Source organism: Gekko japonicus, unplaced genomic scaffold, assembly GCF_001447785.1.
Source record: "Gekko japonicus isolate JY-2015 unplaced genomic scaffold, Gekko_japonicus_V1.1 scaffold248, whole genome shotgun sequence".
NCBI classification, from domain to species: Eukaryota; Metazoa; Chordata; class Lepidosauria; order Squamata; family Gekkonidae; genus Gekko; species Gekko japonicus.
Window position 1 is genome coordinate 1,139,051 of NW_015169782.1, and position 24,772 is coordinate 1,163,822.

At 47.3% G+C, this 24,772-nt stretch overlaps 1 protein-coding gene across 1 annotated transcript; it reads left to right on the top strand.

The window, feature by feature from the left end:
* Window positions 1–1,180: 1,180 nt before the first annotated feature.
* MACROD1 (MACRO domain containing 1) lies at window positions 1,181–23,654 on the top strand. Its single transcript, XM_015416807.1, has 4 exons — window positions 1,181–1,454; window positions 14,146–14,247; window positions 18,768–18,887; window positions 23,518–23,654. Exons 1-4 carry the CDS (start codon window positions 1,196–1,198, stop codon window positions 23,652–23,654), a joined length of 618 nt encoding a protein of 205 aa, XP_015272293.1. The 5' UTR covers window positions 1,181–1,195.
* Window positions 23,655–24,772: the final 1,118 nt, after the last annotated feature.

Below are 24,772 nucleotides of genomic sequence, written 5' to 3' on the forward strand. Positions count from 1 at the left end.
AATCTTCTTTGGAATACAGGTTTCTTGGGGGCAGCCCAAATAGAAGTTTGTAGTGCTAGAACAAGTGCTTGGACTGGGTACCACTCTGTGTCTTCTTGCAGAGGGCAGTGTCTGGAACGTGGGGAATGTGTGGTTTGGAGGTGGTCCTAGGGTTGCCAACCTCCGGGTAGGGCCTGGAGTTCTCCCATTATTATAACTGATCTCCAGATAGGGATGCCAGCCTCCAGGTGGGACCTGGGGATCCCCCAGAATTACAGCTCATCTCCAGTCCAGACTACAGAGATCAGTTCCATACCCCAGTATTAAAAACTCTGCACTGTATACAACAGTATAGCTTTTATCAGTATCCTCATAACAAGAGTCTTTAGTCGATATATATTTATTAGTAACAATTTTTTTAAATGCTTTTGGATTTAGACTTCAATGTAGTTAGAACTTTTAAAGCAAAAAACAAACAAACCACACAACAACTACAGAGATCAGTTCCCCTGGAGAAAATGGATGCTTTGGAAGATAGACTCAGTTGTACCCCACTGGGAACCAACTTCAGCTGCCTTTGTTTGTATGGTTATATGAAAAGTAAGTCTGCCATCTGAGAACACAGTTGTGAAGGCTGGAAAACACTGCAGGGGCTTGGCTTCCCCAGAGAGAGCACCTTTGAGTGCATGCATAAAGGAATGCCTCTTTAAGAGGCATTGAGCCGAGATAATGCATTTCAGGCTGAATACCTGAACTCTTGAAGGCAGCTGCAATAATTTGTTGTTGTTTTCACTTGCAGTGACCTTCTTTCTTCTGAGATGATGGCCTTAGTGATTTTCTTTTCTTTTTGGCCTTAGTGATTTTATTTTCTTTTTGAAAGAACTGAAAATCTGGGGCACCTTGCGTTGCAACTGCTGGCTGTTTGGTTCTGTTTTCATTTTCCCATTAAAGCACAGGGAGCGAGACTAGGAAGGCTTTGCAGAACTACATTTCCCAGAAGACCATGCATCCGTCAAGGGGAGGGAAGAGGCTTAGAAGTCAAAGCCCCTTATCCTGTCTTGTGGCAGCAGCTGCAGCAGCTAGCCACGCTGTCCCCCGCTCTCCCACCGAAATACCAGGTGTTATAAATAAGGGAGAAGAATTTCTCTCGCCGACTGAAAGGCCAACCAGAGAAGAAGGCCGGGTGCCCAGTGCATTCCCCTGCAGTCTTGCAACCATGCCAGGATTCCTTCTCCCCCTGCAAATCAGCAGGCTGTCTGGAGCCCTTGGGAGGTTGTGGAGGGTGTGGGGCAGCTGTCCCGTAACACTGCAAGGTGGTGGAAGACAGGGTGTGTGTAGTGGAGGTGGGGTTCCCGTTCGCAGGGTGCCAGCCCACTGGGGCTTTGCAAGGGGCATCCGGAGCTGGGCAGCTGCTCCGTTGGCCATGGCAGCCAAGGTGGATCTGACCACGTCCACTGACTGGAAGGAGGCCAAATGTAAGTGAGAGGGGGCAGATGTGGGGGCTCGGGTGTGTCTGTGCGTATCTGTTCTGTGGAAGTGCCCCCCATGCTAACACTGTGTCTACTTTTCCTATTTCAAGTCTCCAGTACCTTTGTGCAGCTGTCTTTTCCTAGGTTGACATGAAGTGGGCACTAAATAGGGTCGACATGCATGAGCTGACTACATCTGTGGGAACTTAACTGTGTCCTTCACCATCATATTTCTAGTTCCTCTGCAGTCCTCACAGTAGCAGGTGGCATAGCGAGAGTTTGGGGGGGACGGACCCTAACTCGAATGTAACAGCTAAATATTTCAGGAATTGCCTATGTGCATTGACTGAACCAAGAACTTGGCTTGTGTCTGTGCAGTGAATTATGGGTATTTAGCTCTGGCACCCTTTGCAGGTGCCTTGCAGATGTGCATCCTGGGAAACCTAAATGGTCTCTTAGGAGACGGGCTAGGGCAGCCCTGTGTCTCCCAGAGGCCTAGGTAAAATAACTCTGGTTCTTATGATGCCAGGGCAAATGGAAACGGACAGTTTTTTGGTAGGTGTACACTGGAGTTAGATAGGCATAGGGATATCGAGTTGCCACCTTTTAAAAAATTGACCCTGCTGTTGGGCCCATGATAGGAGCTTGAGCCACAGAAATCGAGCAGGTGATGTTTATCCTATGCTGGGGCTGTGAAGTGGGGCGGGCTACATTTCGCTGTGTCAAAGTCTGTTTAAAGCAAGGAAAGAAGAAGAAACAGGACCATAAAATTGGGCCACACATCTGCTAATGAATAGTTCTGTCCGCATAGCAGCCTGTTCCGACTCCTCTTAAAGGAAGGTGCATGGTGTGTGACTATGTGATGGAGCAGTGATTTTTCAAAGTTTCCATCCTTGGTGAGAAAGTTTGGACATCAGTAGCCTTTTCTGAATCAGTTTGTTTCCAGGGAAATCTGGGTATCCACTGTAAAATTCCTGTATGTTGTACAGGATTCTGGGTGAATTCAGGTGGGTAGCTGTGCTGGTACTGGTCACGTTGCCAGCCTGCAGTGGGGGGAGGGGTAGGCTTGCCAGATACAAGTTGGGAAAGTCTTGGAGATTTGGGGAAGGAGTCTGGGGAGGACAAGGACCTCAGTGGGGTACAATGCCATAGAGTCTGCCCTCCAAAACATCCGTTTTCTCCAGGGGAACTGATCTCTGTAGCCTGGAGATGTAATCCGGGGGGGGGGGCAGGTCCCACCTGGAGGCTGGCATCTCTAGGTAGTAGTCAAGGGTGGTGATGAACAATTGTGTAAAGGGTTGAAGTTTGGAAATCCCCCTTCCCCATGTTCTTACATACGTAACAGCTGTCAAGTTGCAAGCTCTATGGCAACCCCAGAAAGGGGCTTCCAAAGTAAATGAGAAGCAGAGTTGGTTTGCCATTGCCTTCCTCTTTAGAGTCTTCCTGAGTGGTCTCCCATCCAGATACTGATCCTGCTTATAGGATTGCTAACGTCCAGGTTGGGTCTGATCTCCCAGAATCATAACTGATCTCCACGGTATACCACGCTAAGGCCCCCCCAAAATCCTGCCCTCTCCAGGCTCCACCTCAAAATGTCCAGGAATTTCCCAGCCTCGAGTTGGGAACCCAACCAGTTTAGCTTCCAAGATGTGTCGAGATTGGCTCTACCATGCTGCCTTCCAGGTTGGTGTAGTGGTTAAGCGCGGTAGACTCTAATCTGGAGAACCGGGTTTGATTCCACACTCCTCTGCATGCAGCCAGTTGGGTGACCTTGGGCCAGTCACAGTTCTCTCAGAGCTGTTCTCTCAAGAGCAGTTCTCTCGGAGCTCTCTCAGCCTCACCTACCTCACAGGATGTCTCTTGTGGGGAGAGGAAGGGAAGGAGATTGTAAGCTGCTCTGAGACTCCGAGTGAAGGGTGGGGTATAAATCCAACCCTCCTCCTCCTCCCCCCCTCCCCCGTTCTTTCAGGAATTTAGCAACCTAAATTTGCCTCCCCCCCACTGATTCTCAACTGTTCTCAGCATTAGATACTGCTGAAATATATTCAGCCCTCATCAGGCACTTGTTTTCCTTTGCATTCGTTTACGAAGTGATATTAATCCTACCACCAAGGATATAAATGCCTTAGGGTTGCCAGGCCCCTCTGGGCAGCCGATCAGGGGTGGGCTTACCGGGAGTTCATCCTACATTTCAGTGACGTGCCCATGTGACTTCAACATGACCTGAAAGGCACATCAGGGGCATAGGGGCATCACTCTGGTTTTGGGGCAAAAACTCTATGGTAGAATTAGCTTCTACCATAGAGTTTTTGCCCCAAACCCAGAGTGTCACCCCAATGTCCCCAACATGACGCCCATGTCAATTCCGGGTTACATTTGTCATGTAGGCATGTCACTGAAATGTCCGGTGTTCCTCCCTGTTTTGGGGGGTAAGTCCCCCCTTCCGGCCATCTGATTGGCGGCGGAGAGGTGGGGCCTGGCAGCAGCGGACTCCTATCCCCACTGGGGTGGGGGGGTCTGGAATTCCTAATCCTGGTTCTGTTGCTTTTCTGATTGATGTGTGGCTGAGCCTCCACACTGTTAAATATAGCAGTGTTCTAAGAGTTGCGCCCTCAGTTTGGACAACTACCAGCCAGGTTCTTGGAGCCTAGTTGTAGCCCTGTGTGAGAAGGGAGTGTGCCTTGGTTGTCTTGATTGTGAGGTGCAGGCAGTGCTCAGTACCTGTAGACAAGATGACTTTGTGGCTGGATTGTATACCTTTATTTTCAAGATGATGTACACAATAAGCTTAATGCGACACAGGGCTCCTAGTAAAGAATTTGAAAACTATTTTTCTAGAGGGTGGGTGAAATCTTGCAGAGGGCTGGGGTTAAGAAAGTGCCATGGTTGCTAGTCATCACAGATTTCCAATTTCTGTTTCGTGCCTTAAAAAAACAAGTTGGTGTTTTCAAGTAGGGCTTCTGAGCATGTTCTCTTCTTGTCAGGAAAAAAAAATTACCAAGGGCAACGTGCATCTGAGTATGTCTGGAATACTTCCTTGTTTGTAAAAAAAAAAGGTTTTTTCTGTTTAGAAAAGAATGGAGTTAAGAAAATAGCGCCTTTAAGCATATGCAGAGGGCTGTCTCACTCTGAGAGGAAGCAGCTTTTTCAAAAATCTGGATAGGAATATCTTTGGAAGTAAGGAAGAAGTAACCACGAACATTCTGGATGTGCATTCTGTTGGAAGTTCCAGATGCACTGTCTCAGACCTACAGTGGCAAGAGAGGCTAGATAGGCACACTGACCTTTCTTTCTGTCTTTCCTCTTCTGCCACTGTCCCCTTTGAAATGCAGATTGTGTTCTCAGGGAGTATTTCCCCTTCCTCCTCCTTTCTTACTCCGATGAAGACAAGCACTCTTCCTGCACGCACCGAGAGAGAGAGAGAGAGAGAGAGAGAGAGAGAGAGAGAGAGAGAGAGAGAGAGGGATGCAGTCCTCTCTTGGCCCCACGAGGCAGATGGGCCTCTCTCCAGCTGCTTCCATCCTTTAGCTACTAAGTTAGTACTCTATCAATCTCTTTCCTATCCAAAGTCTACTTCTCAAATAAAGAGGGAAGTATTTCTCTTCTAAACTTGCAACGTGGCTGTATGTAGCTTTATAAGCTGAGTAACCTGGTAAAGTGATGCTGCTGCGTTTGTAGCTTTATTTATGCACTCTGCTAACTAGTGGTGACTGGACTAACCACACCAGTTAACCTCAATACATTCTTCCCCTCCCTTTTTCCTGCCAGCATTTCTATTCCTACTTATGTCAAGACACCTGAAATTCTTCCTGGGTTGATAACTTCAAGTCAGTTGACAACTCAGTAACACAAGCTTCAGTGGGGCATTGTGCTAGGCTAATGCTGTTGGAAGGAGATAGTGCCAGAGGTTGGGAGAATTGAGCCAGTGTGGTTAAAGTGTCCAACAAGGAGTGGGAGGCCCAGTTTCCAATTCCCTTGAATAACCTTGGGCTAATTACACTTATAGGCTACCCTACTTCATAGGGCTATTGTGAAAATAAAATGGAGAAGAGAAGAACCATGTGTGCTGCCTTAAGCTCTGTGGAGGAGAGGTCAAAGAAAACTGTAATAGGTGGGAGCAAAATATGTTGAATGTTCATGCAGCTGCACTTGGAGATCTTCTTCGTGGTCTCTGTGCATCACACCCATCTCATAAGTAGTTTAGTTTTAAACATCTCATAATTATTTTGATATATTCTGACTGTTAAATGTTTCTCCTTTTAACATTTTAATGATTTTAAGGTTATATTTTGTTTTTAGAGCTGAAAGCTAATTTGCTTGTATTTAACGAACAAGTAATATTTTGATGAATGGTCTTTGACCGCAAATATTCATTCATTCATCACACCCATGGGAAACAGTGCACCTGCACTGATCCGATGCATGATGTAAAAAGCTCAATGGGGTTTTCATGCCCTTGCCCCAGGCACACGCAGGAACCCCACCATGCACAGCTATAGAATCATAGAGCACAGCTATAGAATCATAGAGTTCGGACCTCCAGGGTCATCTAGTCCAACCCCCTGCACAATGCAGGAAATTCACAAATACCTCCCCCTCCACACCCGCAGTGACCCCTGTTCCATGCCCAGAAGATGGCTGAAAACCTCCATGATCCCTGGCCAAACTGATCTGGAGAAAAAATTGCTTCCTGACCCCAAAGTGACGATCAGCATTTCCTTGGGCATGTAAGGAAGGGTCACGAGAACTAAGCACTGAGGCAACCCTCCCTGTCCTCCCTCTCGTGATCTGCCTAAGTTCACAGAATCCGCATGGCTGTCAGATGGCCGTCTGGCCTCTGTCTGAAAACCTCCAAAGAAGGAGAGCCCACCATCTCCCGAGGAAGCCTGGCCCACTGAGGAACCACTCTAACTGTCAGGAAGTTCTTCCTCATGTTTAGCCGAAAACTCTTCTGATTTAATTTCAACCCGTTGGTTCTGGTCCAACCTTCTGGGGCAACAGAAAACAACTCTGTACCATCCTCTATATGACAGCCCTTCAAGTACTTCAAGCCCTTCAAGTATCCTGCCAGTTCTCTTCTGACCGCTGTGCTGTTAACAGCTCGTCTCTGTCAGTTGCTGAGATTTACCTCAGTATTTTTTCTCTTCGGGATTTTCCCTCAATCTTCTGTTTATCCCCTTCCAATATCTTCTTCTTTGACTTCTTCTGTGGAAAAACTACAAAAAACCCCCAACACTTTTCTTTATCTCGGTCGCTTTACCTCTTTACCTCATCAGTTACAGGTAAGCATCCTGTTTTCCTGCCAGACCTCTCCACAAAGGTGACAAGAATATGAAGTCTTCCAATGAGGCCTAGTAACCGAGAGTGATGGTGCTATGGGCCTTCCGTGTGACTTCTTTCAAGGATGACAGAGCATCTTGTCATTATGGGGTCTAGCAATCTCTGCCAGAGGGCAGGGATGCCACAGCCTTTTGGGTGTCTGTAGAGGGTGATGCTCCAGTAATCGCTAATGGATACTTGAAGGCTCTGGGCCTGGTTGCCTAGCAACCGTTCCTAGTGGGTAGCAGCAGAGAATCTGGAGCCCTTGGGCCTGGCTTTGCTAAAATGAGGCTGGGTGCCAGAGTGCAGTACAGTCACTCTCACTGGGCAGTTTGGCTGCGAGCAAGAGAAACAGGAGAAGCCAAAAAGGCATTTGTGATATTCTGTTGTCTGCCTTTCGACAAAAAATAGAGTGTTTTGTGGCCTTTACATGGGGTTCAACTGAAATAGTGTAAAATAATAAGCTTTTTGAGTTCTTCAGAATTCTTAAGAAGAATGCTCAGACTTTAAAAAAAACGTGTGTGGGGGTGTTTCGAGTCTATTCTGAATTTCCTGCATTGTGCAGGGGGTTGGACTAGATGACCCTGGAGGTCCCTTCCAACTCTATGATTCTATAGTTTGTAGAGCCTTGAAATGGAATGCACAATGTGTTGCAGAATTAATTTGTTTCGATAGGGCCACCTGCAAAACAGGTTTCAAGGCTAGGGTTGACAGCTCTGGGTTGGGAAATACAAGGAGATTTTGGGGGTGGAGCCTGGGGGAGGGCAGGGCTTGAGGAACGGAGGGACCTCAGTAGGGTACAATGCCATAGAGTCCACCCTCCAAGGTAGCCATTTTCTCCAGGGGAACTGATCTCTGTTGCATGGAGATCAGTTGTAACAACAGGATATCTCCAAGCCCCACCTGGAGGTTGGTAGCTCTGTTCAGGGTGCACCAAAAACTCCTAGGCAACAAAAAAAGCAGGTAATGGTAAAAACAGGGGTTGGAGAGGAGTTTGTCTATGGACCAACATGACTACTATGTACATTGCCTATTAAAATTGTAATTTTAAAATTATATCAATGCACCAGTGTTGGTCTTCTAGCAGATTTCTGAATGCAGTAAGCCATAAGCTCTTTCACTGAAGACAACCTTGCAGTTTGGTGCACAGACTCTAATCTGGGAGAACCGGGTTTGATTCCCCACTCCTCCACATGCAGCTGCTGGTGTGACCTTGGGTCAGTCACACAGTTCCCTCAGAGCTGTTCTCTCAAGAGCAGTCCTCGAAAGAGCTCTCTTCGCCCCACCTACCTCGTAGGTTGTCTGTTGTAGGGAGGGGAAAGGAAAGGAGGTTGTAAGCCGCTCTGAGTCTCTTTTGGGTAGTGAAGGGTGGGGTATAAATCCAATCTCTTCTTCAAACAGCCTAAATCCAAAGTTCTGAGGAAAGTAATATAATGACATCTCTAGTTCTTGAGAGACTTTTCAGTCTTCCTTCCATGCTGCTGTCTTCCTAACCCACGGTCTGATAGATCCAAAAAAAGACTTGGGTTATCTGTGAGAGCAGTTAGACCAGGGCATTAGCGTGCTACATACACATCCAGCTATGGAAGTTTTTCATAAAGATTTTAGCCTATTGATTTAAAATGGAAGTTATAACAGCCAAAATTATCATTTCGCAAATACCAACCTCCTCAGAGATGGTTTTAAAAACACCTGCTTCAGGTTGCCAGAGAAGCTATTGTCTTTGCCGCCTCATGTGACCCACATGATATGGGAATGTCCAGTAATCCCATTTTGGATGGACCAGTGTGTAATGGAAACCTAGTTTTAGAAAGCAGCCTTCACAGATCTAATCATTCCGGGGGAACTATTTGCGATCCTGTGGAAAATCTCCCCTGATCAGTGGAAATGGATTCTGGGACCATGTCTGTGGCTAAGTGGTTGGTGCTACAATACTGGAAAGATAAGAATTTGCTTGCTATTCGAAATCGGAAAGATGTTATTTCCCCCTCTAAGTATGAATTTACTTAATACTCAAGGTAACTGATGATGAACTTGAGAGCAACTCTGCTGGATCAGAGCAATGGTCCATCTAGTCTGGTGTGGTTGAGTGTGGTGTAGTGGTTAAGAGTGGCGGACTCTAATCAGGAGAACCAGGTTTGGTTCCCCATTCCTCCTCCCCATGAAGCCTCCTGGGTGACCTTGGGCCAGTCACCATTCTCTCAGAACTCTCTCAGCCCCACCTACCTCACAAGGTGGCTGTTGTGAGTAGAGGAAGGGAAAGGCAATTGCAAGCTGCTTTGAGACTCCTTGGGGTACAGAAAAGCAGGTTATAAGAAGAAGAAGAGATTGGCTTTATACCGTGTCCTTCACTACCCAAAGATGTCTCAGAGCGGCTTACAAACTCCTTTCCCTTCCCCTCCCCACAACAGACACCCTGTGAGGTGGGTGGGGCTGAGAGAACTCTTGACAGAAACTTCTCTTTTTCAAGAACAGCTGTGCCAGAGTTATGGCTTGCCCAAGGTCATCCAGCCAGGTACAAGTGAAGGAGTGGGGAATCAAACCCGGTTCTCCCAGATTAGAGTCTGCACACTTAACCACTACACCAAACTGGCTGTTCTTCTTCATCATCTGTCCTGTCACAGTGACCAGCTTAGAATCGCAGAGCTGGAAGCGATCTCCAGGGTCATCTAGTCCAAACCCCTACACAATGTAGGAAATTCACAACTACCTTCCCCCCGCACCCCCAGTGGCCCCCTGCTCCATTCCCAGAAGATGGCAAAAAAACCCTCCAGGATCCCTGGCCAAACTGGCCTGGAGAAAATTGCTTCCTAACCCCAAAGTGGCAATTGGCATTTCCCTGGGCGTTTAAGAAAGGGCCACGAGAACTAAGCACTGGTGCAACCCTTCCTGCCCTCCCACTCATGATCTGCCTAAGTTCACAGAATCAGCATGGCTGTCAGATGGCCATCTAGCCATTTTGCTGACCTCGACGACCAACAACGAGGACTTGGAGGCCAAGGCTTTCCGTGAAGTTGCCTCCTGGCACTGATATTTCAAGGTTTATCGTGTCTGAATGTGGAGGTTCTGTTTAGTCGCTATGGATGGTAGCCGTTGAAGAATCTGTCCTCGCTAAATCGTTCTAATCCTCATCCATGCTAGTGGCCATCCCTACATCTGCTGGCAGTCAATTCCACAATTTAATTACTTGTTGAGTAAAGAAGTACTTCATTTGAAATGTGGTGCTGGCAGAGAGTTTTATGGATAGTAGGAAAAGAAGTAGACCCATCAGGAGATGGATTAACTCAATAATGGAAGCCATGGCCTTCAGTCTGCAAGACCTGAGCAAAACTATTAACAATGGGATGTTTTGGATGTCATTAATTCATAGCGTCGCCATAAGTCAGAAGTGACATAACCACACATAACACATACATTAACTCAAAGAAGGACTTCCTTTAGTCTGTTCTGAATCACCTTCATATCTATAATGCCATATGGCTAGCCTGTATGAAAACGGATTCGTGAAGAAACCACCTATATAGATGAAAATATAATGCGCCATAACTAGGGAAGTCAGACTCCAGGTGGGGCCTGGAGGGCTTCTGGAATTACAACAGATATCCAGATGATGGAGAAGAAGAGTTGTATTTATACCCCACCCTTCACTCGGAGTTGCAGAGCAGCTTATAGTCTCCTTCCTCTCCTCTCCCCACAACAGACTCCCTGTGACGTAGGTGGGGCTGAGAGAGGTCTGAGAGAACAGCTTGTTGGAAGGGAAGGCCTTGGTGCTGTCTCTTAGCCTCAGACTCCAGAGAGGAGGGTCTTACAAGAGAGTCAGGTAGACAGGCAAACTGTAGTGAGAGATCTGCAGAAAAGAAGAACTCATTGAGCTGACCTGCACTGTCCAGTGAAAAGAATTGATGTGCAGATGCCCTCTTTAAACCGCTCCTTAGAGAACGCTTTGAAGATCTAAGAAAGAAGATGAATGTTTGTAAGCTGAGTTATGAGATACCAAGAGGGGGTGTTGGAAGAGAAGGCCTTGTCACTGTCTTTTCGCCCCAGACTCCAGAGTAGGAGGGTCTTACAAGAGAGTCAGTTAGGTAGGCAGGCCAACTGTGGGTTCCTTCCAGTTTAGTCTTCTGATTCTCTTGTAAGACCCTCCTATCTGGAGTCTGAGGCTAAGAGACGGCGCCAGGGCCTTCTCTTCCAACACAGCTCTGAGAGAACTGTGTCTGTTCCAAGGTCACCCAGTTGTCTGCATGTGAAGGAGTGGGGAAAGGAACACAATTCTTCAGATTAGAGCCCACCACTCTTAACCACTACACCAAACTGGCTCACCTGGAGACAGTGTTTACTTCGGAGGGTGGACTCTATGGCATTATACACTGAAAGCCAGTTTGGTGTAGTGTTTATGAGCACAGACTCTAAACTGGGAGAACTGGGTTCGATTCCGCACTTCTGCACATGCAGCTGCTGACATGACCTTGGGTCAGTTACAAGTTCTTTCAGAGCTGTTCTCTCAGGAGCAGTCCTTGAAAGAGCTGCTTCAGCTTCACCGACCTCATTGGATGTCTGTTGTGGGGAGGGGGAGGGAAAGGAGATTGTAAACCGCTTTGAGACTCCTTCGGGTAGTGAAGGGTGGGGTATAAATCCAATCTCCTCTTCTTCTTCTTTCCCAAACCCCGCACTCCTCAGGCGCCACCTTTCAAAATCACCAGGTATTTCCCAACCAGGAGTTGTCAATCCCCCAAAGCTTCTCTCCACATCAGCCTCTTCCCTTCCCTTAAACCCAAATTCTCAGATACCTTGGTAATTTATTGTTTTTAAAAACACTTATTTTTAAAGTTATGTTGAAGAACAGAACAATTGCTACTAATAAGCTTTTAAAAAGTAAGGGCATGTAGACAACTTCAAACAGGGCCAGCTGAACCAATTTTTATACCTGAAGACGAGATTCTGTGTGGTACGTGTGTACATAGACCCTTTCCCCCCCAGATTAAAAATCTTAATCAGAGTAAACCAGTAGAAGGAGAAACTGAGAGTACGTTTTAAGTTAACTAAACAGAGGAACTTGTATCTCAGTACATAGTTTTTAAATTGCTAGATGTTCTTTGGTGGATCCCCACCCATTGAAACTTGGTCAGATAAATTCCAGATAAGTGTTTCCATGCCACATTTCATATATGACAAGATGTATTCCTTTCTGTTATTACAAACAGACTTCTCAGGCATTGTAACAGCAGAACGCCGAGCAAAGCATCTATCTTTGCAGCTCCTGTGGCAACTGTATGATAATTAACTCTTAATGGGGCGTGTGTTTACTTTGTTTATACCCCACTTTTCTCCCCAACAGGGACCCAAAAGTGGCTTACATCATTCTCCTCTCCTCACAACAACCCTGTGGGGTAGGTCAGGCTGAAAAGGAGTGACTGGCCCAAGATCACCAAGTTTCCGTGGCAGTCCAGCACTCTTAACCATACTACACCACACTGGATCTCAAGTAAGGAGTGATGACCAGTGAGGTGTGATGGTTTCAGTGTGATTTTGTTTAAACACTGAAGAGCCCCAAGTGAGTGTGTTTCAGCCCTGAGTAGCAAAAATGGCATATAGGGATGAGACATGTCAATTCTTTTATTCTACCGCCCCCACACTTATTTCCTCAAACCTCCTCTCGACTAGCCAAGATCGCATCCCATATTGCACACCAGCTGTGAAGAAAGTTTCACCCCAAGCACTTTCTCAGATACCTTGGTAATTTATTGGGGAGATCAGAGATCTTGGCAGGACAATGGTTCTGACTCTTTTTCTAACCAATTAGTGCCATCGGGTTTAGTGTAGTTTGGTTTTACACACATGGGTTTAGTTTGACATAACCGTTCTGTGACTGTGTCAGTTTCTTCTGTGTTTTAGCCCACACTCCCTCAGCCAGACCTTCTAACTTGGCCCCAAATAAGTGATCCTTTATAGCCTCTTTAATGATGCTTCAAGCCGGCCAACAATGGCCACAGTTTCCCTAACACCTGGTCTTAAATCAAGTTGAGTAGCTGTGTTAGTCTGTCTGTAGCAGTAGAAAAGAACAAGAATCTAAAGACTAACACTGGAGCTGCAGTGGCTCAAGTGGTTAAGATGCTGAACTGCAGGCTGTGGAAGGTCGGTAGTTCAGCAGTTCGAGACCTGGGTGCCGCATGATGGAGTGAGCTTCCATCTCTAGTTCCAGCTCCTGCCAACCTAGCAGTTCGAAAGCAAGAAATTGCAAGTAGATAAATAGGTACCACTTCGGTGGGAAGGTAACAGTGTTCCGTGCGCCTTGGTGTTTAGTCATGCCGGCTACATGACCACGGAAACGTCTTCGGACAGCGCTGGCTCTTCAGCTTTGAAACGGAGAGGAGCACCGCAACCCTAGAGTCGGATTCGACTGGCTTTCGAGCAAGGGAACTTTTACCTTTACCTTTAAAGACTAACAACATTTGTGTCAGGGGATCCAATGCTCCCTCTAAGCTGTGGAGTCTTGTGAGCAAAAATTCTACTTTGTGAGCTACTGGCATGTAAGTTGTGAGCGAGCGATTTGGCTACTGCATAAATTAGTTTGCCTCTGGAGCCATCCTTCCTGAGCTAATACAAACATGTCTGAGCTGGAGGCTAAAAAACTGTGAGCTAGCTCACACTAACTCAGCTTAGAGGGAATAAGATGAAAGCTCCTACCCTGCCACAAATTTTGTTAGTCCTTAAGGTGCGACTGGACTCTTGACCTGGTCTTAATTGAGCCTCAGCAAGGATTTAATAACATGATCTGAATGTACCCACTTTAAAACTCCTGGCTTTTGTGGCCTCTTTTTTTCAAGGGGGGGGGCGCCTTGGAGGTGAGAGGTGAGAGGAAGGCGGCTGGATCTACACTTTGTAAGAAACAGAAGACGTTGGCAGGTGTAAATATTGAAATAACGGATCTCAAAGGGTGGCTTTGATTTCCCCAGCTGTTATAGATGCTTTAGAAGCCTGTCACCATCCTGTTGTTTTGACACAAATTGGATTACTTGCTGTGCCAGAAAAATGTCTTTTGAAGTGTGTGAGGATGGCTGAGGGACTAATAATCCCCCTGCCGTTGACACATAGTTCTCACAGGGGTTGCCAACCTGTGCCCAGGTTGTACTGCTTTAAAGTGTGGTCGGTGGGACCTTACTTTCTGGCCCAGTTGCCCAAAGCGTTGGTCCTTTCTAGCCTACAGAAATCTTGGTTTTCTATTATTTCTATTCTGTTGTAGGACGTGTTTTGTGTGTGTCTGAGTTAAAGGCTGGCTGGCTCCCACATCTCCTTGCAGATTTTCTCCCCCAATTTGGATCTCTTAATAACCACATTTGTTTCTGTCTTCTCTCTCCCACCCTTTTTGTTTCCTGTTCAGCGTTTCTGAAAGGGTTGAGTGCTAAGCAGAGGCGAGACCATTATTTCACCAAGGATTTCATTAAACTGAAGCAAATGCCCTCATGGAAAGAAATGGCAAAAAGTGAGTCTCTTGAAAGCTCTCCCTTCCCCTCTCAGTGTAATTCCATTGGTTACTGTGTATTTCTGAGGGAAACTCAAGGGTGGGATTGTGTGTGTGTGTGTGTGTGTGTGTAGGGGGGGAAATTATTGGGATATTGTGGAGTTGTGTGGGTTTATAGCTAGTGTGGGTTAGGGGCCAGAGTGTTGGACTAGTAGGACCTGGGAGAATTGGGTCAGAGTCCTCATTCTGTCATGAAACTGACTGGGTAACCTTCTGCCATTCACTTTCTCTCAGCCTAATTTACCTCACAAAAGCAATGGCAAAACCACCTCTGTCCCTCTCTTGCCTTGAAACTCCTGTGAGGAGTTGCCATAAGTTGTGATTTGACGACATCATCATCATCTTACCTCACAGAGTTGTGAAAATAACATGGGGTGAGGGAAGAACCATTTATACTGCCTTGAGCTTCTTAGAGGAAGAGTAGGATGAAAATTCATAGATGGCTAAATGTCAGGATCCACGCTTCTGTCTGTCCATCGTCATCTGGGAGACTGGGGCTGCCTTGCCGGTGTACATAGGTGGAGAACCATCAGAAATTTGAAAATAAGGGTAAAGTGTTAGGCTGAGTATAAGGAAGAAGCTTTTCTTTCACAGCCTCTCATTCCTATAAGCTGATACGTCTACCTCTGGTTTATAAAGTGCCCCCACTCTGGGCATTGACCCACACAACAGTATCAAGGGGGTCTCTTGTTGACAAAACGGTGTGGTACTTCTCCAGACTTGGAAAGGAAAAGAGTGGAAGACAGAAATCAAGTTTATTGAGAGGAATTACATGATGAGCTGGGCTGGAGAACTAACTAGCAAACTTATGCAGTCAGAATAGCATTGAGCTGCTCAACGATATTGTCCAGTGTGAGAGGGCCTTCTGAAAGGAGCTAAATTTTCTGTGCACCCACGTGCTGGCAAGATCGTCTGCTGCAGCAGGGAGGCCCAAGATGGTAAAATAGGGGCTTCAGCTATGCAGGTCGAAGCAAGAGTCCCAGGGAGGAGTCCAAACTTCTCAGCAGCACACGATCCAAAGGAGAAGAGGAGATGTGTTTCATGTGTCAGCAGGCGCTGGATTGTTCACATAGGCCATTTATGTGCCACCTTTGCTGTTTTTAAAAAGTGCTTGAGGCAAATAAAAGACAAACATGAACAGAACAATGCAATTAATTTAAACCAATCAAAACGTATTTAGTTGAACATAAAACTACAGGAATGACTTCGTTTAAAAAGGCCATTTGAAATAAATAGACAGAGTCTTTAGCTGATGGCCCAAGGCCTACAGTGAGGAGACTAAATGTAATTCCAGGGGGAGGGAGCTCCAGAGGTCAGGGGTCAGCTGCAGAGAACGGCCCTCACCAAAAGGACTTCTCTAATTGTGTGTAATTGAGATCCTTGGATGGTTTTTGGGTGCAAGCAAGTACATGAGGCGGAAGTAGAACATTCAGGTACTTTTGAAGGTTTTAAAGGTCAACCCCACTACTTTGCACTGAATCTGGAAGCAAACTGGGAGCCAAGGTAATTGGTTGGCTCCACGACTTCCAGATTTTTCCCAGCTCTGCTGTGATTTCCCCCAAACTTGGTTTGGCATGATCTTTCCTGGAAGATGGTACCTCAAGTGGATTTGGGAAAATGCAGAAGGGAAGGTGTGGATTTCAGCAACTCTCCACCCACTTCTGGTGCCATTTCCCATCTTGGCCTCCCATTCACTCCATCACCAGGGGCAAGCTTTTTGCAGGTTTTTAAAGAAAGGTATCAGTGGACAGTATGTCACTCCAAAAAGCCCACTGGTTGGCAGGAGGGGAAGCACAGAATAAATACATGCAAAAACTATGTCGCTGCTGAGAATGGATCTACATTTGCAAAAGCAGAGCAGAAAGGGGAATCGTCCCTGAGTAGAGACAGGTATCATACACTCATTGCGGCAAACCCCTGTTCACAAGACTAGTCCTGGGCAGTTAAAAGGTCCAACTCCTCGTTACATAGTACAAATAACATGCACACAAGGACCAATTATTTCAGCCCAATAAGGCCTTCTTCAGAGGTCAACCTGTTTGAGGTACAAATAGGCTCATGTTAACATAAGAACATAAGAGACGCCAATGTTGGATCAGGACAAAGGCCCATCTAGTCCAACACTCTGTCACACAGTGGCCAAAAATACCAGGTGCCATCAGGAGGTCCACCAGTGGGGCCAGGACATTAGAAGCCCTCCCACTGTTCGCCCCCCCCCCAAGCACCAAGAAGACAGAGCATCACTTGCCCCGGAGCCCCTATCTATACCTTGTGGCTAATAGCCACTGATGGACCTCTGCTCCATATGTCTATCTAATTCCCTTTTGAAGCCGTCCATGCTTGTACCGCCACCACCTCCTGTGGCAGTGAATTCCATGTGTGAATCACTCTTTGGGTGAAGAAGTACTTCCTTTTTTCCGTTCTAACCCGACCGCTCAGCAATTTCATGGAGTGCCCACGAGTTCTTGTATTGTGAGAAAGGGAGAAAAGTACCTCTTTCTCTACCTGCTCTTTCCCATGCATAAGCTTATAAACCTCAATCATGTCACCCCTCAGTCGTCGTTTCTCCAAGCTAAAGAGCCCTAAGCGCCTTAACCGTTCCTCATAGGGAAAGTGTTCCAACCCCTTTATCATTCGAGTTGCCCTTTTCTGCACTTTTCCCAAAGCTATAATATCCTTTTTAAGGTGTGGTGACCAGAACTGCACACAGTATTCCAAATGAGGTCGCACCATTGATATAATCCTATTGGTTGCATTTATCGAGACCGTGCAATCCTACTAGAGTCTCTGTGAGAGGGGCAGGCTCTAAAGTGAATAAATTGACCTGCAAACCACTTTCCCAGCTCCTATGATCCCTGTAGAAGTCTGAGATCCATTTTTCATGCTTACCAAGAGAAAAGAAACGTGACCTATCACAATTTTGGACTCCTGAGAAGCCATGTTGCTGCTCACATTCACCTTCTTGCCTATAGAACAGCCCTCCCCGCCCCCAATGTGGCATCCATGGCTACAGTGGTGCCTGCTGACACCTATCCTGGGACCCACCCAGTGTGTTTAGAAAGTGGGCGGGGTCAGATAGGGCTTTTGCCCAGCGAGGCTTCTGATTGGCCACTGGAGATTCAATGAACTGTGCAGATTCTTTAAAATGTTGCTCTGGCAGCAGGATCCCCCTTGTCCACATGTTTGTTCACCCCCTCAAAGAACATTAACAGGTTAGTGAGACAAAATCTTCCTTTAAAGAACCCATGCTGAGTCTGCCTCAATTGGTTTTGTTCATCTATGTGCCTACTAATTCTTTCCTTAATAATGGTTTCCACCAATTTAGTAGGTATCGACGTGAGACTGACTGGCCTGTAATTTCCAGGATCTCCTCTGGAACCCTTTTTAAAGATGGGAGTGACATTAGCTACCTTCCAGTCCTCAGGAATGGAGGCAGATTTTAAGGAAAGATTACATATTTTTGTTAGGAGATCCACAAGTTCACATTTGAGTTCTTTCAGAACTCTCGGATGTAGCCATCTGGGCCTGGTGATTTATCAGTTTTTAAGTTGTCTATCAGTTTTAGGACCTCCTCTCTTGTCACCTCAATCTGGCTCAGGTCTTCTGTTACAAAGAACTGTCAAAGAATCTGTTACAAAGAACTGGCAAAGAATATGCCAATATTGGACCAAAAAAGCGATGTTTCTAAGCGAAATTAATAGACACAAGACCAGAATGTTTATGAGGCCTCTTAGGAGCGAGGCATGCGGCCAGTGCATATGCACAGGTGGTAAAAGACGTTACTGTTGTGTATCTTCCAGTTCTGGCCTAGAAAGTAACAATGTAATCAGTTCATCAGAGCCAAAATGTCCCCAAGTAGAAATTGTATTGGCAGCCACAGCGATGAAGGGGCTTCCAAAGAAAAGTGTCGCCATGTGGAATTGCCCAGGTGCTGTTGACTGTGTTCTCACTTGGAAAGCCAGGGTTTTGGAGGTCATTAATTCATGGCGTCACTGTGAATTGGAAGCAACTTGACAGCACTTAATGCACACACATGCATGCCGGGGTGGTGCTGACTCATCAGCAATTCTTGTGATACCCTTTGGGGCAAGCTGTATGCCAGCCGGGAACGGCCTGGAGCATGTTGGCAGGAGGCGGGATCACTTAGCTGTTCTTCTCCTGGAAGGGAGCTGGGAGGTTGCAAACAAACCTCCAGGCCCTTTTGCTGCTGGTTCATAGAGGTACTGAACAATGTTTCCTCTAAGCTGAGTTAGTGTGAGCTAGCTCACAGCTTTTTAGCCTCCAGCTCACACCTTTTTGTCTTCGCTCAGGAAGGATGGCTCCAGAGCAAACAGATTTATGTAGTAGCCAAATCGCTTGCTCACAACTTTAATACCGGTACCTCACAAAGTAGCATTTTTGCTCGCAAGACTCCATAGCTTAGAGGGAGCATTGGTACTGAAATGAGTGACCTCTCTCACTCACCATTTTTCCCCTGCCAGGTGCCCGGGTTAAGCCCCCAGAAGAGGCCGTCTACCCGAAAGACAATCATCTGAACGAGAAGATCTCTCTCTTCCGTGGCGATATCACCAAGCTGGAGGTGGACGCAATTGTCAACGCTGGTGAGTGAATTTAACTTGCCGTTGTTCATGAACGGAATTTCTTTTGGCTTCTGGGGGGTTTGTGTGTGCCTGAGATTTATTCCAGGTCATGGCTTGTGCGGGCTTGGAAACTTGATGATGGGATTCCTAAGGTTGGCAATAGCAGAGGTCAAATATGTATCCCCCCGCCCCCCCAAGCCAGGTTTTTGTGCTGCAGTTTTATTTAATAGCAGAGCGGAAGAAACAAATGTTTGTTTGCGTCTGTTGTACTCCCTTCAGATCAATTGTCTGTCTCCAGCTTTAGTAATGGAGTTTGTCCCACAGAGCATCATTTTAGTCTAGAAAGAAATGATAGTACGTTTGGGTGGTTTTTTGCAAGTGGAGCTGCTGGTCGCAGTGTATACTTTTGCGAGGACTTCTTTGTTTTGCTGGCGTTCCTGCCTGCCCTGTGTTTGAATTGCTGTTCCTGTGTTTTTGCATGTGTATTTGACTTTTGGTTTTAATTGGTTTTACGATGGGACAGTGCAGGGCTCTGTTTTAAAGTGTTAGCCGCCTTGGTGGGCCAATGTTCCCTCTAAGCTGTAGAGTCTTGTGAGCAAAAATTCTACTTTGTGAGCTACTGGCATTAAATCTGTGAGCGAGCGATTTGGCTTCTACATAAATTAGTTTGCTCTGGAGCCCTCCTTCCTGGGCTGAGACAGAAATGCGTGAGCCGGAGGCTAAAACACTGTGAGCTAGCTCACACTAACTCAGCTTAGAGGGAACACTGGTGGGTGGCCCTGATTGGGCAGAAAGGCGGGATACAAATTTGGTAAGTAAATAAAAATACGCTCAGTCGGTCCTGGCTGTGGATTTGTACATTTCTGTATTGCTTCCCCCCACCTCCACAAAACCTGCTTCACCAAATGTGACAGAGTGGGAGAAAAGAAATGCATGAGTATGCTCTTGGAAGGGATGCCTCTCTCAAGCTGTTTTCAACTCTCTCAAAAGAATTCATTCTGCTTAAGAATACCCGTTACCATTCACGATGCTGAACAAAATAAACCTTTAAAAAAAAAAAAAGAATCGGTGGTTCATGCTGATTGCGAAAAGATATGGGATAGGGGAGATGTTGGGATGTATCCTGTGACTCCATTCAGGTGGACGAGCTTTCTGCTGGTGCAAGGTGTTTCCAGATCCAACCCATCTCATCTCTGGGCTGGCGTTGACCTAGTGAGGCTGAATGGCCTCTAAAGAAAGGATTAGTTGGGCTTAAGTAAAGTCTTCGTAAACTGAATTATAAACATCTGGACTGGCGGGAAGGATGGGGTTATATAACAAGCAAGAAACGAAGTATGGGGACATTTGTGGTAACCAACCACATGCTTTGTTCAAGTGAACAGTCTTCCCCACCAGGGTGGCATTCAGGCAGATTGGCTGGTTCCACCTGCCCAGGCTCTAAAAACCAGGAGGGGAAGAAGTTGGTACAAGGCTAATAACAGAATCGGTGTTCAGATCATTTATAGGAATGCCTTAGCATAAGAATGTTTTAGCAATACGTTTTGCAAATAGGGTGGCAAAAGTTGGGCTTATCCCACAGCAGCAAATGCTGCTTTGCCAGACTCTTTGTGCGCACCCTTCACCAAGGGCCCAGCTACATTTTGCGTTATCTTTCAGGCTTGCACAGTCAGACTGTGAACGGAGTTCTCTGTTGGGAACTCAACTTCAATGTGTCCGGGGTCCATTGGATCAGGACCATGCTGTGCAGGGAGAGGGGCTTAGGCCTTCTCCCCCTGATGTTTTCCTGACCTGAAATGGGCCCAGGAGGTGCTGTTTGCCGTGTAGGAGGGCTCCACATGTAGTGATGGGATATACCTAGGCTTCTCAGACTAGGTAAATAGCACCCTCTGGGGCCATTTCAGCTTGAGAAAACAGTGCTGGGGGGAACATAATTCCCCACTCCCAGTATGCTGTGACCTCAACCATGCGATCCTGGAAGCTGAGTTCCTAGCATGGAACTTATGACACACAGCTGATTGCATGCATCTGTGGAGGTCCTGGGGAAAACCTAATGTGTAGTTTACTCAACTGTTACAGCATCAAGGAGCTGCGGTGGCTCAAGTGGTTAAGATGCTGAACTGCAGGCTGTAGAAGGTCAGTAGTTCAGCAGTTCGAGACCCGAGTGTACCGCATGATGGAGTGAGCTCCCGTCTCTAGTTCCAGCTCCTGCCAACCTAGCAGTTCGAAAGCAAGAAATTGCAAGTAGATAAATAGGTACCAGTGGGAAGGTAACAGCGTTCCGTGTGCCTTGGTGTTTAGTCATGGCGGCCACATGACCACGGAAATGTCTTCGGACAGCGCTGGCTCTTCGGCTTTGAAACAGAGATGAGCACCGCAACCCTAGAGTCGGATTCGACTGGCTTTCAATCAAGGAAACAGCATCAAGACACACAGAGATTTGCAAGGCACAGGTGTCATTCCTAGCAATATACAGTAGAGGGCACCAAAGCCTTACGGTTCCGGGACCCGTCTGACTAATTTTGCTCCCTCAATAAATCAAGCTGTTTATTAGTGGAATAAAAGTCTTTGCTAACAAGAGGTTTTGTTGGCGCTTCATAAATCCTGCCTCTGTGCATCATGAAGCCCATATGTGCTTAATTCATATGTAAAGTCGCAAGTGGGACTATAATAGGTGTCCATTAAATTCTAGGAGACCCGATAATTATCATTAGCCGCAAGTAATTACCTGTGCGGATCGAGGCCAGGAGCTGTTAGCTGCCGTCGCTGCAGTGCCAAGTGTGGTGGGTGGGTGGGGAGGTCATGCATCTCCAGGACAGCAGGGTGGGCTACACCATGCAGGTAGAGGGGACAGACGGAGCCTTTCTTTCCTATTAACCTTGATTCCCTGCTGAGATGGAGAGTGCCTGAACTCTTGCACCACATGATTACAGTGGAAATGCCAGCAGCAGGCAGCCAGGCCATGGCGAGGAAAGCGGCTAGACCCTTGCAGGACAGGACACGGCCCTCATATGTTCATAGGCACATATGGACATATGTTCATAGTTCACTGCCACAAGAAGTGGTGGCAGCTACAAGCATAGACAGCTTCAAGAGGGGATGGGATAAACATATGGAACAGAGGTCCATCGGTGGCTATTAGCCACAAGGTGTAGATGAAGAAGAAGAAATTGGATTTATATCTCGCCTTTCACTACCTGAAGGAGTCTCAGAGTGGCTTGCAATCTCCTTTCCCTTCCCCTCCCCACAACAGACGCTCTGTGAGGTAGGTGGGGCTGAGAGAGCTCTTTCGAGAACTGCCCTTGAGAGAACTGCTCTGAAAGAACTTGTGACTGACCCAAAGTCACACCAGCAGCTGCATGTGGAGGAGCTGGGAATCAAACCCGGTTTCCCCAGATTAGAGTCTGCGCTCTTAACCACTACACCAAAATGGTTCTCACTACATCAGACTGGAACACTCTGTCTGGGGCAGTGATGATCTGTATACTTGGTGCTTGGGGAGCAACAATGGGAGGGCTTCTGGAGTTCTGGCCCCACTGATGGCGCTTGGGCTTTTGGCTACTGTGCAACACAGAGTGTTGGACTGGATGGGCCACTTGACTGATCCAACAGGGCTTCTGTTATGTTCTCTGTGTATCTCCAGAAAGTCTCCAAACAGATAGGCCTGAAGAGAAGCTGGCTACCTGGGCTTGCATCTATGACTTGCTGAACTGCCCATTCTAACGATTAGTGTAGTGAGCTTAGTTGCTGCAACGATGCCTTCAGCAAGCTCCTATTTAGGACATGATGACCATTATTAGGGACTCGATCTTATCTGCCCGTACTTCTCAAGACTTTGATCTGGCAAGGACTATTTTCCTGGAGAGCTTCTCCAGTGCCCAGACTAGCCGCTGAAAGAGCGAATGAGCTGTGACCCCTCCCACTGTTCACCTGTGTTTCTGTCATGGGCTGTGCGCGCGCCTGCATTTAAAACACGTGTTGCTGGCTTTGATTCCACTGCGGCTTGGGGTGCTCACCCAGTTCTCTCCTTCCCCGGCCCCACAGCCATAATGGACAAAATGCAGGAGCCTCGGCTCTCTCTGGCCGAATCTGCATTTGTCTTTCCCACCGGTGTCCCAGCCTTTTGACTTCGTCTTCAAAAAAGCTGTCTACATTTGGTGTCGTTTTCACACCTCAACAGTGCTAGCATACTTTTGCACGTCTGCATATGTTTACCATCCTTTCGGGGCAGCTCCACTGTCATTGCACCTCTGCTCTGCTTTAAAAGAATCTTCTCCAAACAACATCCAAACAAGCATAGAGAAAGATGGTGTCACAGCAGCACGGAGCTGGTTTAAAAATGCAAATGCAGATTCGACCTCTGTCTCTTGACAGTGCTCAAGTAGGGGGCTCTGCTTGCTCAGGAGTGGGAACTGAATTTATGGCCTGTTGTTACTGCTCTGGGTGGAGTTGCCCTTGAAGGAGCCGGTCTGCAGCTCAGCGGTACGGTTAGTATCTCAGATGCCCAAGTGGCATTGGTAGCGTACGGTGCCTTCAGACCACTTGGGCCACTGCGCTGACGGTGGTGCCGTTTGATGGCAGGGCCCCGTTGGACTCTCCCTGGCTGTTTGTCACGGACAAGCCCCCATCTGCCCTGCAAATCCCTCTGCTGCAGATCAGGGGCCGGGGCAAGAGAATTGTCAAGCCGTGGTCCCCGGGAGCAGTGTCGTCGTCACGCCCTTTGGCACCTTTTCCCCGTTGCCTTGGCTGGTGCCGCTGCTCCTTCAGGCTTTCCCCAGGGTTGAGCTTTAGCTCCTAGAACAGCTTGCCCTTGCAGGGGCTGCCCCCCCTCCCCCGGGGACAGGTGACCGGCTTGGCACCTCCTTGCCGTGCCCCCCTCCACTACCCAGCTATCAGTGAGTTCTGCTGAGGTGTGCGAATGGGCACTCGTGTTTCTCACAGGACGGGGATAGCCTTGCCACAGTTATCTATTTGTGAGTGGCGTCCAGGTTACTTTTTAGGTTTCTTACTTGTAAGCAATGCTCCCTCTAAGCTGTGGAGTCTTGTGAGCAAAAATTCTACTTTGCGAGCTACTGGAATTAAAGTTGTGAGCGAGCGATTTGGCTGCTGCACAAATTGGGTTGCCTTGGAGTCATCCTTCCTGAGCGAAGACAAAAATCTGTGAGCTGGAGGCCAAAAAAAAAGTGAGCCAGCTCACACTAACTCAGCTTAGAGGGAACACTGCTTGTAAGATGCCTTGAGGGCTCCTTGTAAAGCTGGAAGATACGGTAGGAAAAAAGAGGAGCCGTGGCTTAGTGGAAGAGCCCCTGCTTGGCATCCAGAAGGTTCCAGGTTCAGTCCCTGGCATCTGCAGTTAAAATGATCGGGTAGGAGGTGATTACTTGACCTGGAATAGGCCAGGCTGGCCCAATCTCATCAGATCTTGGTCAGTATTTGGATGGGAGGCCACCAAGGACTACCAGGGTTACTGTGTAGAGGCAGGCGATGGCAAACCACCTCTGAATACCTCTTTCCTGGAAAGCCCTACAGGGTTGCTATCAGGGCTCTTTTTGTAGAAAAAGCCCAGCAGGAACTCATTAGCATAATAGGCCACACCCAACAGCAGGAACTCATTAGCATATTGGACCACACCCCTGACAGCACAGCTCATTAGCACATTAGGCCGCACCCCCATGTTACCAGAAGTGTGGTCATCCAGCCACACCCACCTTTTGCTCCTTATTCTGTTTACCTTGTTTGTTGTCAAAACCCAGGGCCTTTTTTGGTAGCAGGAACTCCTTTGCATGTTAGGCCACACACCCCTAATGTAGCCAATCCTAATGAGTTTCTGCTGTTGGGTGTGGCCTATTATGCTAATGAGTTCCTGCTGGGCGTGGCCACCTCGGGAGCCAGGTGGAACTCCGTTCCTG

What these genes read in the sequence shown, in the direction of transcription:
- MACROD1 (XM_015416807.1), top strand. Translation starts at nt 1,196, where the DNA reads ATGCCAGGATTCCTTCTCCCCCTGCAAATCAGCAGGCTGTCTGGAGCC. An exon ending in TGACTGGAAGGAGGCCAAAT is followed by an intron (nt 1,455 to 14,145) that starts GTAAGTGAGAGG and finishes TTTCCTGTTCAG; the next exon opens with CGTTTCTGAAAGGGTTGAGT. An exon ending in GGACGCAATTGTCAACGCTG is followed by an intron (nt 18,888 to 23,517) that starts GTGAGTGAATTT and finishes CCTCTGCTGCAG; the next exon opens with ATCAGGGGCCGGGGCAAGAG.